The 17,592-nt window shown below is 20.3% G+C and overlaps 6 protein-coding genes across 6 annotated transcripts in view; 2 read left to right on the forward strand and 4 right to left on the reverse strand.

The window, feature by feature from the left end:
- Positions 1-97: 97 nt before the first annotated feature.
- PGSY75_1428700 (conserved protein, unknown function) lies at positions 98-1,324 on the reverse strand (the record flags this gene model as incomplete). The annotated part of the gene is made up of 1 exon (XM_018787977.1): positions 98-1,324. The coding sequence occupies one exon, from the start codon at positions 1,322-1,324 to the stop codon at positions 98-100; it is 1,227 nt and encodes a 408-aa protein (XP_018639349.1).
- Positions 1,325-3,134: 1,810 nt separating this feature from the next.
- PGSY75_1428800 (putative transcription initiation TFIID-like) lies at positions 3,135-4,490 on the forward strand (the record flags this gene model as incomplete). The annotated part of the gene is made up of 3 exons (XM_018787978.1): positions 3,135-3,929; positions 4,042-4,128; positions 4,296-4,490. The coding sequence occupies 3 exons, from the start codon at positions 3,135-3,137 to the stop codon at positions 4,488-4,490; spliced, it is 1,077 nt and encodes a 358-aa protein (XP_018639350.1).
- A 413-nt stretch (positions 4,491-4,903) lies between these two features.
- PGSY75_1428900 (hypothetical protein) lies at positions 4,904-9,202 on the reverse strand (the record flags this gene model as incomplete). The annotated part of the gene is made up of 1 exon (XM_018787979.1): positions 4,904-9,202. The coding sequence occupies one exon, from the start codon at positions 9,200-9,202 to the stop codon at positions 4,904-4,906; it is 4,299 nt and encodes a 1,432-aa protein (XP_018639351.1).
- Positions 9,203-10,599: 1,397 nt separating this feature from the next.
- On the reverse strand, positions 10,600-11,301 carry PGSY75_1429000 (putative protein archease; the record flags this gene model as incomplete). Its single annotated transcript, XM_018787980.1, has 1 exon — positions 10,600-11,301. One exon carries the CDS (start codon positions 11,299-11,301, stop codon positions 10,600-10,602), a length of 702 nt encoding a protein of 233 aa, XP_018639352.1.
- Positions 11,302-12,190: 889 nt separating this feature from the next.
- PGSY75_1429100 (putative apicoplast ribosomal protein L15 precursor) lies at positions 12,191-13,816 on the forward strand (the record flags this gene model as incomplete). The annotated part of the gene is made up of 1 exon (XM_018787981.1): positions 12,191-13,816. The coding sequence occupies one exon, from the start codon at positions 12,191-12,193 to the stop codon at positions 13,814-13,816; it is 1,626 nt and encodes a 541-aa protein (XP_018639353.1).
- Positions 13,817-14,457: 641 nt separating this feature from the next.
- PGSY75_1429200 (putative transcription factor with AP2 domain(s)) overlaps positions 14,458-17,592 on the reverse strand; it is a gene marked incomplete at both ends in the record, with an annotated part of 3,450 nt that continues 315 nt past the window's right edge. The window contains one exon of the mRNA XM_018787982.1: positions 14,458-17,592. This exon is cut by the window's right edge and continues 315 nt beyond it. Coding sequence (XP_018639354.1) covers positions 14,458-17,592 — 3,135 coding nt within the window.

Below are 17,592 nucleotides of genomic sequence, written 5' to 3' on the forward strand. Positions count from 1 at the left end.
AAAGAAAATATATCATTTAAAAGGTTTACATGAATGAATAAATAAATAAATAAATAAATAAATATATATATATATATATATATGCTAAAAATCCCTTTCACATAAAAGTGCATTTATTTCCTTTTTTTGGTGCGTTTTGATTTTTTATTTTTTCCTCTAAAAATTCCTTTTTACATTTAACAACTTGACCTATTTTTAAGGGTTCCCAAAAATTCGTTTGTGCATATTTAGAATGAAAAGAATAATCAACTGTTGCATCGATTTTGCCTCCTCCTTTTTTTAATATTGAATTTATACCACCTGGATGATGATTAATAAATGTAGACACATCATAAACATAACCATTGGCAATAATCCAACAATCATTAATTTTATAGTGTCTTTTTATTTCACATATTGTAAAATATTCTTTATATTTAAAAAAATTATATTTTAACATTTGTTTTGGTTTTTCATCTTTTTCAATTAAAATATTATTATTATTGTTGTTATTCATATAATTTGTTTCGTTTAATGTGTTAGCACATTCATGTTTATTATATAGATCTATGTTATTTATACTATTGTTATTTGTATCTATATATTTATCCTCTTTCGTAATAACTATTTTATATTTTGTATCATTTGTGTTATTATGGTTACTAATAATTTCCTTTTGTGTATTACAATTATTAATATTGAGATTAGGAGAATTATTTAAATAATTATCATTACCATTGCACAAATGACTTATATAACTATTATTATCAATATTATTATTATTATTATTATTATTATCATTACTATCATTATAATATTTTTGTTCCTTTAGTAAAGTATCATTTTGTAACATATTAAGTTCATTGCCATTCTCTACATTCTCACATTTCAAGAGGTTTAGATTTTTGTCAGGCATTTCCTTATTAGATTCCTTTATTTTTTTAAAATCCTTTTCACATATCCTTAAATTATGTTTTTTAAATTTTTTATATTTTAAGTACAGATCTTTTCTTTTTATTTTACATAAATTACATAACTGAGAAAAACATACATCATCACAATAAATACAAGCATTACAATATTTTTCATAATTATTATTATGTTTATTTTCTATATCAACACTTAATGATATATTTGATATGGTAGCTATTCTATAATTTTTATTATCTTTATCATCATTATAATCAATATATTCATTCATATTTTCTTTACATACATTTGATGATATTTCTTCTTCATCATATAACTTTTGTTTTATAATTGCAACATTTTCAAAAAGTTCAAAATTTTCAAAAGAAATATTTTCTTTCTTACGTACTTGTATATCTTCTTTTACATCATTCATTTTGTTATTATATATATATATATATATGTTGTATATATATCTTATAATTTCATTTTAATATCCTATATTTTGATAATAATTTCTTCTACATTGTCTGAAAAATGTCTTCTTCATCTAATATTTATTAACATATACATAAAATATATATATATATATGTGTCATATAGACTTAATGAACACGTTGATGTGTTTATTTGTTTGATTACTTATTTATTTATTTATTATTATTATTTTTTATTTTTTTTTTACAAATTTGATAGTGGTTCAAAAAAAAAAAAAAAAAAAAATTCATAAAAAATAATTAGAAATTTTTATTAGATATTTTTTAGACTTTTTTTTTTTTTTTTTTTTTAAATCTATATATCATTCTATAAACATGTATGCAATAAAATAAGTAGGTGGCATTTTTTTTTTTTTTTTTTTTTTTCTCTATTAAAACATTATATTGTAACAATACATACAACATTATATACAGATATATTACACCTATATATTTTATATATAGGTGTACTTTTTTTTTTCTTTTTAATTGCGGTTAATATTGTTACATAATAAATTTGTTACCTATGTCAAATTATAAATAAAAAAAAAATATATATTTTATAAGATTTTACATTTATTTCATTTTATTTAATTTTTATAAGTACAAATTTATAATATTTTTTAAAATTTAGAAAAATTAAAAATAATAATAAAATTTATATATTAATATATATATATATATATAATATATTTTTTTGAATACTAAAAATTGTAAAAAGAAATATATAAAAATAATAATATATTTAAAAATATGGAAATGGTAGATTAAACAAAATATTATACATTATATTATAGATATATATATTATTAGTGTATTTATATGAAGGTTTAACCTTATCTTCTATATATTATATATTATCAAATAATAGAAACACTACAAAAATATATATATATTATATATTTTATATATAATATAAAATACTATGTATATATATATTCATATTTAGCTCAAGGGATTTTATATATATATATAATTTATATTACCTCAATAATTATATATATATATATATATTATTACGTGTATTTTTTGATAATTATATAATATAATAATATTAAAATAAAATAAAATAATAAATGGTAAATGAAAGAAATATATAAAAAAAAAAAAAAAAAATATGTGGCTTTTTTTTTAAAACTATGAATTTATTAGTTTTTGTTTTTTTTTTTTAGCAACTTGGTGAATTAAAAAATATCTTTTATTTATTGATTTATTTATTTATGTTTTTTTATTAAACATAAGTATGAATAAGTATGAAGACATAATAAATAAATATATATAATATTTATATTATGTTTTTATTTTTTCGTTTTTATTTTATATATTTCCTTTTTCAACCTGTTATTCATTATAATTCTTAGTTAACTAAAATAATTGAAACATATAAAACTCAAAAATTATCAGAAATATATAAAAAATATAAATATATATATATATATATATATACATACAAACATTTTTTTATTAGTATTTGCTATATGCAATATTTCTTTTTTATTTCATTTGATTATAATTTTTTTTTCTTTATTTTTGCTTCGTTGTTAAAAAAGGCGTAGTATTAGTTTTATTACTTGGGTCATATATATTCAAGCAGTTTGTAGTTTGTATGTTCTTTTGAAGATATAAATTTGTATGCAAAAAGGAGTACATAAATGATTTTATAATATAATAATAAAACAACAAAAAAAAAAAATATAATATTAAAAGAATAATATTAAAAGAATAATTCATTTATATAATTATAATAATAAAAGTGTCTTTAGTTCAAAAATGTATCCGCCTTGTAAAAAGAAAAAACTTAATAATAACGAGGTAACAAACATTTTTTTAAAAAATGAAAATAAGATGAGTGTTCATAATATTTCTATGAATGCTGTTTTATGTTCCTCATTAAATTTAGATAATATTTATAAATATTTTTCAAATTGTATATATAACCCTAGAGAATTTAAATGTATGAGAATTGATGTACCCGTCAGTTTAAATACAGTACATAAATATATAAAATATTTGAATAATAAAAAGGAAAGACAAAATGATGATATATCTAAAATGAAAAATGAACAAGAGAATGAAGCAATACATTCTAATAATTATATTAAAGAAGAGAATATAACAACTGAAAGCAATAAATTAAATGATAATAAATTATCAGATAGTAACAACTCATCGAGTGGTAAAATATTAACAGATAATAAATCAGATGAGAATTCAATAAATATATCTAAAAATAAATCTAATATAGATGATAATAATAGTGAAATTAAAAAAAATACAGATATTATTTATGATATGGAAACGATGGATCCTTTTAATGAATCTGAACATACAATGAATAAAAAATTAATTATTAATGTTTCAATTTTTTCAAATGGTAAAATTATATGTACAGGTAATAACTCAATTGAAGCTTGTAAAGTTGCTATGAAAAAAATTGAAAAGAAATTAAAACAATTAAATTTTAAAAATATTAAATTAAAAAAAATAACAATTACAAATATTTTGGCTGTATATAATGTGGGATTTTCTATAGTCTTGCCACTATTTGCTCAATATTATAAAAGTGTAAGTAATAAAAGAGGATAGATAAATAAATAAATATAAATATATACATATATATATATATATATATATATATATATATATATATATATTTTATGTTTGTATTGTTTAATAGGTGGACTATGATCCAAATGTATTTCCAGCATGTAAAGTAAAAATTGCCCTTATGAATGATGATAATAAGTCTAATGACAACAATGAGGTAAAAGTTGTTTTTTAAATATTTATTATATATATATATATATGTATATATTATATTATTAATGTGAGTAAACCAAACGTGGTCCATAAATATACATTATAAAGATATAAACAGATAATTACATGTTCATATAAATATATTTCGATGTATATTTTAAATTTTTATAGCTTAATGATAATAATTATGCTTGGTGTAACGCTAAAAATACAATAGACAAGGATAAGAGCAAAGTGGATATCGTTTCGGCTAGTATTTTTTCAACAGGCAATATAACTTTAACAGGGGGAAAAAGTTACGAAAATCTTCAAAAATGTATTAATATATTATTGCCATATTTAATTAAAAGTAAATCTCAACATTGATATATTAACAGTAATATTTTTTTTTTTTATTTTTTTTTTTTATTTTTTTTTTTTATGATTAACTTAAAAACATATGCCTAATAATTACACTTTAACGAATATTTTTTGTACTGTCCTTTGGTTTCTTAAAAAAAAAAAAAAATAAATACAATAAAAAAAAATAAAATATAATATAATAAAATAAAATAAAATAAAATACATATATATATATATATATATATATAAATACATATATATTTTTTATATGTACGTATGGAAAAATATGAAACGAGTCATATATATATATATATATATATATATATATATAATATTTTATGTATGTATCGGCATGAGGGATATATTTTTTTCGGATGCTATAACTAAATAAATATATATATATATATATATATATATATTTATATTTATATTTAATATCATGAACTGGATGTGGAATACCTACTGGATGTTGTAATTTCGTGGTCTGTTGAAAATGATGATGAAGTTGAGGTATGGTCTGAAGGTATAGTAAAAATATTATAATCATAATTATTAATATAATTAAGATCACTTAATCGTACAGCTTTTTCTTTATCATTTTTATAAGAATTAATATTATCATCATAGATATTAATATATAGATCAAAACAATCCTGAAAGCATTTATGATTTAATAAGTTTTGTAAGGGATCTCTTTTTTCAACATCTTCTTGTAGGCATGAATATAAAAAAGATTTAATTGTTTGATCGAAATTTAAATAATCTAATTTATCCCCAGTAAAAGTATCAATTAATGTTTCTTCAAATATTTTTCCAATCATATAAGAATATGCTTTTTGTAATTTTAATTTATCTTCAAAATAAAAACAATTTTTTTCTGTATCATAATCTAAAGGATCTATATTTTCTTCTTTTCTTTGTTTATTATTAGTATAATCCATAATATATTGTTCACAGTCTACTATTTTTAATTTATTTTTAATTTCTGGGGGCATATAATAAAATATTGTTTTACTATAAGATTTTGTTGCAATTGTTTGTTCAATATTATTTAATAAAAAAAGAACAGTACGATTAGGTAATAAGCCTAATGGTATTCCAACATTTATAATTAAATTATCTTCTTTTAAAAATATTCTTGAACATTTAAGTATAATTAAAATATCAAACTTTAAAAACGTTAATAATATTTTCATTATTTTTAACATAATACATTTTAATTTAAAAACTCTTAATTTTAAATCAATACCAGATAAAAACTCACTATATATAAATTCATTTAATGGTGTACCATTTATATATTTACTCTTTTCTATAATTTTTTTTTTTATTTCTACTGATATAGGGAAAAATATATTTTCTATTTTATATTCTTTTACAAGAAACTTAAATGTTTTTAATGCTATAGTTATATGATTTTCTATATGTCTTAAATTTAAAATACATCCTTTCCTTTTTTTCTTATTCATTGCATTTTTCTTTTTTTCATCCATTTGATGATATAGCATTTCTATGATATGTTTACCTTTCATGATATAGTCACAATTTTCTTTTAATGATTGTGCATCACCATTGTAAAAATTATCAATATTGTTATTGTCAATGTTATCGTCAATGTTATCGTCAATGTTATCGTCAATGTTATCATCAATGTTATCATCATTATTATCAATATTATCATCATTATTATCATCATTATTATTATAATTTTCGTTTCTTTGTTGTTTGCCCTCATTTGTATTCATATAATGCCTTGGAATGGTATTTATTCCATGACCCTTTTCATAGGGTACCCTTGAAGACATATGTTCAAGATATATTTTTTTACTCTTCACAATTCCATTATGACTGTCATCTCTATTATTATCATCATTCTTATGGTCACTTTTATTTTTATTCTTATTTTCAATCTGTTTATCATCGTAAATATATAGGAAACCTAAATTTATACGTTTAAATTTTAAAACACAGAACTGTTCCAATTCTAAACAATAGACTTGCCATATGAAAGAGTGAGAATAGACACCTAAGAAGTTCATAAACTTTACGTCTTTATCATACTTAGGAATCTTTTTTTTACAATGTTCAATAATTTGTATTTTATCAAAATGTTTTTGTTCACATGTTATTTCGTTTAGTTTATGATATATATTTTTTTTAGTAAATTTATAATATAAATCTTTGGTAAAATATACTAACTTATCTAAATTGTTCAGGTGATAATAATTTTCCATTTCATTCCAGTGTGTTTCATTAAAAAAATTTTTCTGTTGATAGTTTATAAAATCAAGTTTGGTGTTTAAAATATATTGTAACGTTCCATTCTTTCTTTTAAGCACATTAAAGTTATTATTATTATTATTATCATCACTTTTAATAGCATCACTTTTAATAGCATCACTGTTATTATCATCACTGTTATTATCATCACTTTTAATAGCATCACTTTTATTATCATCACTTTTATTATCATCACTTTTATTATCATCACTTTTATTATCATCACTTTTATTGTCATCACTTTTATTGTCATCACTTATATTATCACCATCTTTGCTCTTGGCTAACCCTCCGTCTTGAATATGTTCCATATTTGTATCCCTCATAACACAATCCCTTTCCTGATATATATTTTTTTCTTTTATTTCCTTTTTTTTTTTTTTTTTTTTGCGTCTTTTTTCTTGAATCCTCTCTCCAGCATCATCTGTAGTACTCTGATCACCATCCATTATCTCTTCATTGTCAATATGATCCTTCGATTCTAGTTTCTCCTTTTTGTTGTATATCCTATTACTTATACTATCATTTAAAAAAATATGCTTTACATTTTGTATATCTCCTAGACCCAATACAAATTTATTCTTTGAAAAAATGGAATTTTTATGCATCCTACTAAGAAAAAAGTTATATTTATCTAATAAAAATTTCATTCCATTAAATAGTTCTAGGGACATATAATATTGTTCATGTGATATTTCTAATATATGGAATACATAATAATAATAATCATATAAAGATATTTCTTCATATGCACTCTGAATAATATTATTAATAGAAATATTTTGATATTGTTCAATGATATCAAGAAAAGGAAATTTATAATATGTTAAAATTAAATATAATAATAAATCCATATTAGCTGGTTTCATAATTAAATAATATAACATCTGAATATTCCAATCATTTGTTCTTTCACATAAATAATGCATCATAATACTAAAATAATCATTATTCTCATTTAATAATAATGTATTATCCTTAACAGCAAAATATAAATAAGATTCTTTCTGATCTTTAATTTTATTTACTAATTCCAATATATTTTCTTTTCTTTCAATTCTCATTTTATTATTACTATGATAACTATTTCCTATACAATATTTATTCATATGTTGTATTACATTTTCTTTTTCATTTGATACGTGATCTCTTTTTTCGCATGTTGTGTTTGTTATTCCTTCATTCGAAAGATGATTAAAATTATTATTTGATATATAATTTGATAATTTATTAGATTCATAAATAGATAAATTACCCTTATTTGATGGAAGGACATAATTATTATTAGTACGACAATAAGATCCAACATTTATTGAATCATTAATTTTATCATTTTTATTTTCATCTTGTATATAATCCTTTTGATAATAATCTTTTACATTTCGTTCATTTCTATCAACCCACATATAATCAGTTTGATGTTCCATAGAAGAATCATCTGTATCATTTTGTTTTTCATCATATATAATTTCAATTCTTTTTTTCTCATTCTTTCCTCTTGTTGTGTTATTATTTATATTAAATATAAAAAGTTTTTTTTTCTCTTTGCCATTTTCATCAATAATATTAATGGGCTTTTGTGGAATAGTTAATGTGTCTATTTTAAATTCATCGAATCTTAATTTTAAATTATCTAATAAAATATCTTTATTTTTAATATCGGAATTATTCACAAGTTTATTATTACAATTATTATTACAATTATTATTATTATGATTATTATGATTATTATTAATATTAATATTATTATGTATATTATTAATTATGTTACTATTATTTTTAATATTCATATTATTATGAGTATCATTTATATTATCATTGTGATTTTCATTATTATAATTATCATCATTATTATTATATATACTTAAATCCTTATTTCTTGTATCCGTTTCATTTATATCAATATCTTCGTCTATTTCTTCTTCTTCATAATGCTGTATTAAATCATCAATATCATCACCTTTATTTTCATTATACTTTATCTTATCAATAAATGTATATCCAAATTTAGATGTCTCACAAAAATTCCCAGCTATTTCATCATCTTCATTATCAAATAAATTTGAATCCTCTTGTCTGTTCTTTTCGATTATTTTATTAAATTTATCTATTCTCTCTTTTATACTTGGATCATTAAACGAAAATAAATTACCCAAGTTTTCTTTTCTCTTCTGTTCATATATCAATTTTTTTAAACAAGAAAAATCTGGCAGCTTTTCTTGACATTTACGTTTCTTTCTTTTATTTCTTGTATTAGAACATTCTTTCATATGAGGGACCTTCAAAAATTCCGATATACTTTTATTATTACTATTACTGATATTATTACTGTTATTTATATTTATATTATTATTATTATTGTTATTATTATTATTATTACTGTTATTTATATTTATATTTATATTGTTATTATTATTATTGTTGGTGCTACTGCTCTTGCAGTTTTTTAAAGCCATCCTTTAAATTAATTTTAAGATAAAAGAATAGGCGAAATAATATACATATATATATACATATATATATATATGTGTTATGTATACATTGAGGTACACAAATATTTATAACTTTTATCAACAATGAAAACTTTTTTCTTTAAAAAATACATACATATATATATATATATATATAATACTCACGTGTAGTATTACAAGCTTACATAACATATATAAAGGAAAATACAGCAAATGTTATTAAACAAATAAATAATAAAAATGTATTATGTCCTCTCCTTAAAATTAAAATATATAATAAAAAAAAATAATAATAAAATAAAAAATACTACATATTATATTCTCATATATATATATATATATATATATATATATATATATATATTTATATAAAGGACATGAGTAATTCTTTAAAATATTTTAATAGTATTATTAAATAAAAAATATATAAGATATAGTCGCAAATAAAATGTTCTCATAAAGAATATTTATAATACGTACATATTTTATATATGTTGCAGCTTCAAAATTATTGATACTAACGTAAAACAAACAAATAAACAAATAAATAAATAAATATATATATATATATATATGTCATATATATGTATGTATAAAATAAAAACCCATGTGTATTTTAAGTCACATATAAAATAATATAACAATTTTTTTATAATAAGAAAAATATTAAAATATAATTTTACACAACTAAAAATAATTCGAATAATATTATATTATACAATATATAAATATATTACATATATATATATATATATAATCTCGTATTTCTTATACTAAATATATTTTACACATATTATGTTTGTTTCTCAATAAAAAAAAAAAAAAAAAAAAAAAACTCAACTTCGGCAAGTGCCTTTCTCTATTCCAAGTATTGAATATATGAGATATACACATATTTAAAAAAAAAAAAAAAAAAAAAGAGAGTATATTTTTATAATTTTATTATTTTTTTATAATTCGTTTAATAGAAAAAAAAAAAGAATATAATTTGCAAAACATATATATTTTTCTCATTTTTAATGAAAAGTAAAAAAAATGATGAGATATGAAAAAACATATGTTCTTGCTCGGAGTGTACATATAATAAAATATTTGACAAGTACATATATATATATTTATATATATATTATATATTATATATGTGAAATGTTTTAAAAAATATGCTAAGAGAAGAAATTATAAAATTCTTTAAAAATTAAACAAAAAAATTATATAATAATAAAACAAATAAAAATATAAGATGATAAACAAACCCAAAATAATAATATATATATTCATTTTGTGTTTATAAAAATAAAAAAAAAAGAAACCTATTCGGATACAATTTTTTCAAAAGGTTAGCAATTAAAAATATATATATACATATATATATATATATAATATTATATATCTGCCAAAACAAATATTTCACAAGCATCCATATTTGAAATAATTTTTAACTCATGTTTAGTTATAGCTTTAATTTCAGTACCACTTTCATGTATGTTTATATTAAAAATATCACCATAACCATAAGCTTCAATTAAAAATAAGTTCATATTAAAATAAATTATTTCTATATGCTTACAAATAAAATATTCACTTCCATATAAAAAATGGAATTCTGTCAAAAAATTAAAAAGTAAATCTTCCATATTTGCACCTGATACTGAAATTTTTCTTCTTATTTTTAATTCAACACTATTTAAATTACACATATAATCAAACATACATATACAGATGGATTCGAAACATTCTCTTAAATTTTTCCCTGAACTATGTAATATTATATCTGCTGTATGATCAAGGTATTTATATTCATAAGTTTTATTTAAAAATTTGTTATGTATATCTTTACTTATATAATCATCCATGTAATCATTTATATGATCATCCATATAATCATTTATATGATCATCCATATAATCATTTATTTGATCATCTATATGTTCATTCATATGGTCACTTGCATTATTACCCCCATCAAAAATATGCTTATTGTCCTCCTCTTCATTTTCATCTTCGCTTATATAACTTTTATTAACCTTTCTTCGATTTCTTTGTGGCAGGGATATTATTTCTTTTTTTGAAAAAGGATTACTCATTTTATATATTTATTATGTGACCGCCTCAAAAAGAAAAATTAAAAGAAAATATATATGATAAGGTTATAAAATGTTGTTCTTTTTTTTTAAAAAAAAAAAAAGGCTTATTCATTTGGTATACTTTACATATATTAAGAATATAAAATAATAAAAATGTACAAATATTAACAATATATATATATATTTTTTCTTTGCTGTTTTTTTGTATATGTAGTTATGAAATATCCAGAGGATAAATATATGTTAAATATATACCGAAAAAAAAAAAAAAAATATAATATATATATATATATATATATATATATATATATATATATAATATTATGTACGTATTTGAAATATATTTTTTTAAGAACTACAAAACTTCATATTATATATATTATATACATATTATTTTTCTTAAATTAAAAAATATTGGATACTTTCAAATAAAGAACAAATTTATCTCTTCTAAAACATTAAAAAGTATCTTTTAATGGTTTTATATGTGCAGCTAGCTAAAATGTGTAAATATATACATAAATACACACACCCTATATATATATATATATTGCTTAACCTCAATACATACATAACACACAAATTGGCATATATACTTATATATATATATATATATATATATATATATATATATATATTTACATATAATATTCCATATATTTAAATGTGTATATAATAAAATAAAAAAATAAAATATATATTATAATAAAATTAAATATAATAAAAAGAAAGGAAGGAAGAAAGAAAGGAAGAAAGAAAGAAAAAAAAATGTATTTATTATATACATTTTTTTTTTTTTTTTTAATCCCAATAATACATTTGAACTATAATATTAATAGAAAATGTTTGTGAAAAAAATGAATAATTTAAAATGGTATAAACTAATAAAATGAATTACTTTCTTTTTTTTTTATTTTGTTCTTTGGTACTTATAAAAGGATATATTATAAATAAAAATGAAGTAAAGTATTTCAACTCTCTTTCCAATAAAAATGGAAGAAAAGAAAAATATAAACACACATATATTCCTTCACAATATAAAAACAAATTATATATTTTTAAAGAAGAAGAAGTAGAAGAAAAATATAATACCATAGATACAATCAATAGCTTGTTAGGTAAAGTAAGAAGACAATTTAATATTAATTTTGATTTGGAAAATGAAAGAAAAAAAATTGAGGAAGAAAAGAAAAAAAAAAAACAAATGGAAAGGGATAATAAAAGTGAACATGAAAAACATGAATTGAAGAATTTTTTTGGAACCATGTTAGATGGGAGTTTCAAAATAGGAAGAGCAAATACTATGTTTAAAGAATTAAAAGAAGAAAAAAAACTCGTAGATTTAAAATATAAAAGATTAATAAGTAAGAAATTAAAATTAAGAAGAGAACAACTTAAAAAAATAGAAGAAGAAATTAAAAATGGAACATATAAATCTCCATATAATGAAGAACAAAGAGAATTTTTACAAAATGTTATTAAAGAAATGGAACAAGCTATTGAACCTATAAATAAAGAAATCGAACAAATTGAAAAAAATAGATTTTTAGTATTTGATGAAAAAAATGATCTTTTAGTTAAACTAAGAGAACAAATAGAAAAAAAAATAGATGAAGTTAATATGAAATATCAAGAACAAGCTATTAAATTAGGTATAAAAAAAATTATGGATGATTATTATGAAAAAACAAAAACACCATTAGTATGGGATTTAACACAAATGGATTGGCCTAGAGCTATTTATCCCTTATTTAATAATATGAAATTAAAAGCTGATATATATTGGGAATCTACTGTTGTTGGAGGGAACAGAGAAAAAAATGAATATTTCTTTTCACCCTTCAATTTACCTTCACTTGGAGAAAAAAAAAAAAAAAGAAAAGGAAGAGGTGTAGGAAGTAAAAGAGGTGGATCATGTGGAAGAGGTATGAAAGGACAAAAAAGTAGAAGTGGTGGTTCCATACCTATAGGATTTGAAGGAGGACAAACTCCATTATATAGAAAATTACCAAAATTTGTTGCAGCACCTCTTGGACCTGGTCATCGATTTAATAGATATGACTATGAATTAATTTCTTTAAATTTAATTAACTTAGCTTATAGTAGAAGTGGAGGGAAAAAATTTCTTGAAGTAGATTGGAATGTTATAGATAAAATGGGATTAAGAATTGGGAAATATAAAAGAAAACATCCAATTAAAGTTGTTGGATGTAATTTGAAAAAATTTAAAATGAAAAATGGTTATGATTTCGAATTCTTTGCAAAAAATGTAATCGTCAAAGCTCATGCATTCACTGTTAATGCAGCTAGAGAAATTATAAAACTTGGGGGGAAATGTTTATTATTAAAAAAAAACACACAAGATATTGTTTATCAGGAATATAACCCTGATGATGAAAATTTAAATAGAATCCCAAGAAGAATAGTCTTCTCTGGAAAACCCTCAAAATATGAAAGGAAGTTGTATTGGTTAAAAAAGGTGAAACTCGAAAAAGAACAGCAAATGCAAAAATGAAATGATAAATGAAAAATGAAAAATGAAAATAACTTATAAAATAAATGATAATAAGAAAATGTAAAAATATATATATATATATATATAATATGTGATATTATCTTAAATTATGAAAAATATGAAAATATTATGAACAAATTAATTTTTTTTTATTTCATGTTCATGTAAAAATAAAAAATAAAAAAAAAATAATTATGAATGGCTAGCTAGACTATTCGGAAATAACAAAAATAGAGAAAAATATGTTCCCACGAATAGGAAAAAATAAATAAATATATATATATATATATATATGTGGAAATATATTCCCATATTTATTACTTTTTAATTTTTAATTTTTTTTTTTTATGTTATAGATTTTTTTTTAAGTAATTTTTCCAAAAACTGATACATATATATATATATATATATATATATATATATGTATATATTTGATTTTTCTTATTGTTTCTATTTTGATTATTTTTCTTCATACAAAATAAATATTTCAACAATTTTTTTAATCTTTTTATTTTCATACATATGAAAATTTTCATATGTCTATAAACTTGTTTTATTAACACGTTTAAATTATTTTATTATATATATATATATATATTTTTTCTCTTAAGTATAAAATTATCCACTATAATGTTTATCATTTAATTATCAAGGAGATGATTATTATTATCATTCACAAAGTTCAGAAATATAACATGGAGAGCTATTAAGGCATTACAAAAAATATGTTGTATCTTTGTGTCCATTTGACTAGGTAAAGTATTATTTGTTACACACATGTCAAATAAATTTACAAATGTGCGTAAAAAGTGTTCATTAAGAGCAGAATCCACATAAATTAAATAATTATCAATTATTCTTTCTACATCTGAAAATTGTTTTCCTAATTGTGGTAGACATTTTAGTTTTATGTCATTTAAAAGTAAAACAATTGCATTTTTGTAAATAAGCAAATTGTCTGATGAATTTAAAGAATCCCTTGAATTATGCATTATGAAAGGTTGTTTTATTGGATTATGCTCATCTGATGCGTCACTTGATCTATTTTCTTCATTTGATACATTTTTTTCAATTGATTTGTTTTCTTCATTTGATTTATTTTCTTCATTTGATTTATTTTCTTCATTTGATGTATTTTCTTCATTTGATTTATTTTCTTCAATTGATTTATTTTTTTCACCTTTATACTCTTCACATTTTGATTCATCAATTTTGTCCTCTTCATATTTTTCTTCCTTTTCTATTTTGTCACAGTTGTACTCTTCTTGTCCATATTCTGATTCGTCACATATATTATTTTTCTTTTCTGTATGTTCTTTTGTATTATTTTTTTTTTCTTCTTCTTCTTCTTTATCTTCAGATTGTGCACGTTTTCCATCTTGCTCCTCTTGTCCTTTTTCTAATTCATTATATTTATAATAATTTCCTATAACTTCGTTTGATTTACTATCTTTCATATCTTCTTTTGTTTCTTCAGTTTTGAGTTCTTCAAGTCCATCTTCACTTTCTCCTTTTTGAGAATAATCTTTTCTATTTATCATGCTAGTCAACTTTCTCAAAATATTGTTAGAAGTATTATATTCGTTGAAGATGTTTCTATCTTTGTTTTCCCTTAAAAAGTCGTCAGTTTTTTTTTGAATAATATTTAAAATATTACTAAAATTGTAAGAATCGTTTTTATAAGATGTAGAAAAATTGCTATTGTTATAATAGTTATTATTATTGCTACTACCAGATAGCTTACAAATGGTATCATTTAATAGGCAAGAATTATTAGCATTTAATTTGTTAAGGTCGATATTTTTCAAGTCTTCATAAAAAGAAAGCATTTGGTTCTCATCGAATATCTCATATGATGAATCATTCATAGGGTTTTTTATATAAGAACAATTATTTCTTACATAATTATTAAGCATGCAATTATTGTGCATACAAACATTATTCATACAACGATATCCCATACAAGTATTGTGAATACAGGCATTGTGGATACAAGCATTGTTCATATAAAATTCATTCATACAATATGGATTTGTACAATATTGGTTTGTACAATATGGATTTGTACAATATTGATTTGTACAATATTTATTCATACAATTTTTATCCATACAATATTTGTTCATACAACATTTGTTCATACAAAATTTATTCTCGAAATTATTCCATGTGCATATATTGTTCATACAAAAACTATTTCTAAATCTATTATTCTCATAGGAATCTTTCTTGCAACTATTCTCTTTACAGTAATTTCTTACATATCCATTATTTATACCATCTTTATTCTTACAGCTATTATGTATATATAAATTGTTCATATAATCCTTATTCATATAACCATTATTAATATGTTCGTTATGCATATGTGAATTACACGTAAAACCATTAAGCACACAATTGTGGATCTCATTTGAGCTCCAATTCGGTGCCATTTCAATATTTCTCATTGAATTAAATTCATTACATGTATCCATTTTATTATCAGGAATTTCAGTTTTATCTTTTTTCATGTAATATTTTAAAAGTTGTATTTGTTTATTATAAAAATCTTCTTTAGAAAAGACACTTTGTTGATTGAACATATTGAAAATTTCTTCACTTGCGAATTTCTTGGTGTCTTGGTTATAATCTTTATTATAATATAATTTTTCATTCTTGTGAGAATTCTTGACATTTTTAATAATACACACATCATCATCGTTACCATCATCAACGTTACCATCATCATAGTTACCATCATCATCGTTACCATCATCATAGTTACCATCATCATCGTTACCATCATCCTTGTTAACATCTTCCTCGTTAACATAACCATCAATATCATCGTCACTATCATCCTTATCATTATTATGATCACATTTGTTTATTATATTTTGTATTAGTTTATCTTCAGAACCATTGCTATCATCATCTTGTTTATATTCATTTACATTATTTCCGTTATCCATTCTTTTTATATTAAAAATATTATTTAAATGGGTATCGTTCATATAATTCCATTCATCACTATTATTATTTGCATTTAAAATTTTCTCATTTAATCTTTCATGTTTATCCTTCTTTCTATTGCTCCTATTATGTATATTCATGTGATTAGCAAATTCTGATTTGTTATTCTCTTTTTTATTAGTATCTGATTCTGAACCACTTATAAAAACATAGCTACTTCCATTTGTTCCATTTTTTTCAGTTTCTATTGAAGTAAACAAATTCAAATTTTCTTCCGTATTGTTATTTTCTTCAAAAGTTTTTTCGTACGAATATTTAATGTTTTCTATGTGTTTGAGAGCAAAATTATCATAAGTTGTTTTTCCATTGGTTCTTCTTTTCTTTTCATCATTTTCATGAGATATATCATCGTTTTGCAAGTCCTCATAGAAGTTTATTTTAAGAATATCATCTGTATTTTTTTTTTTACTATTTATTGTATGGATACATTTTCTTTCATATTTAGTTTTCTTACTATTAATATTGTCATAAGTATATCCAACATCGCTACCATTATCATTACCATTATTATTATCATCACCATTATTATTATCATCACCATTATTATTATCACCACCATTCATATTATTATTATTACGACTAGTTGATTTTATTAGGAGCGTATTCTTTTCTGTATCTTTTTTTGCTTTAATTCTACAATTTTTAGATCGAGATTTTTTTTTTAAGTTAATAGTTGGATCACGAGTAATTTCTAAAAAATCACTAGTTAAATTCCATTCTAATGGTCTATCATATTTATCATTTATACTATTACATAAATA

Source organism: Plasmodium gaboni, chromosome 14, assembly GCF_001602025.1.
Source record: "Plasmodium gaboni strain SY75 chromosome 14, whole genome shotgun sequence".
In the NCBI taxonomy this organism is placed as follows: Eukaryota; Apicomplexa; class Aconoidasida; order Haemosporida; family Plasmodiidae; genus Plasmodium; species Plasmodium gaboni.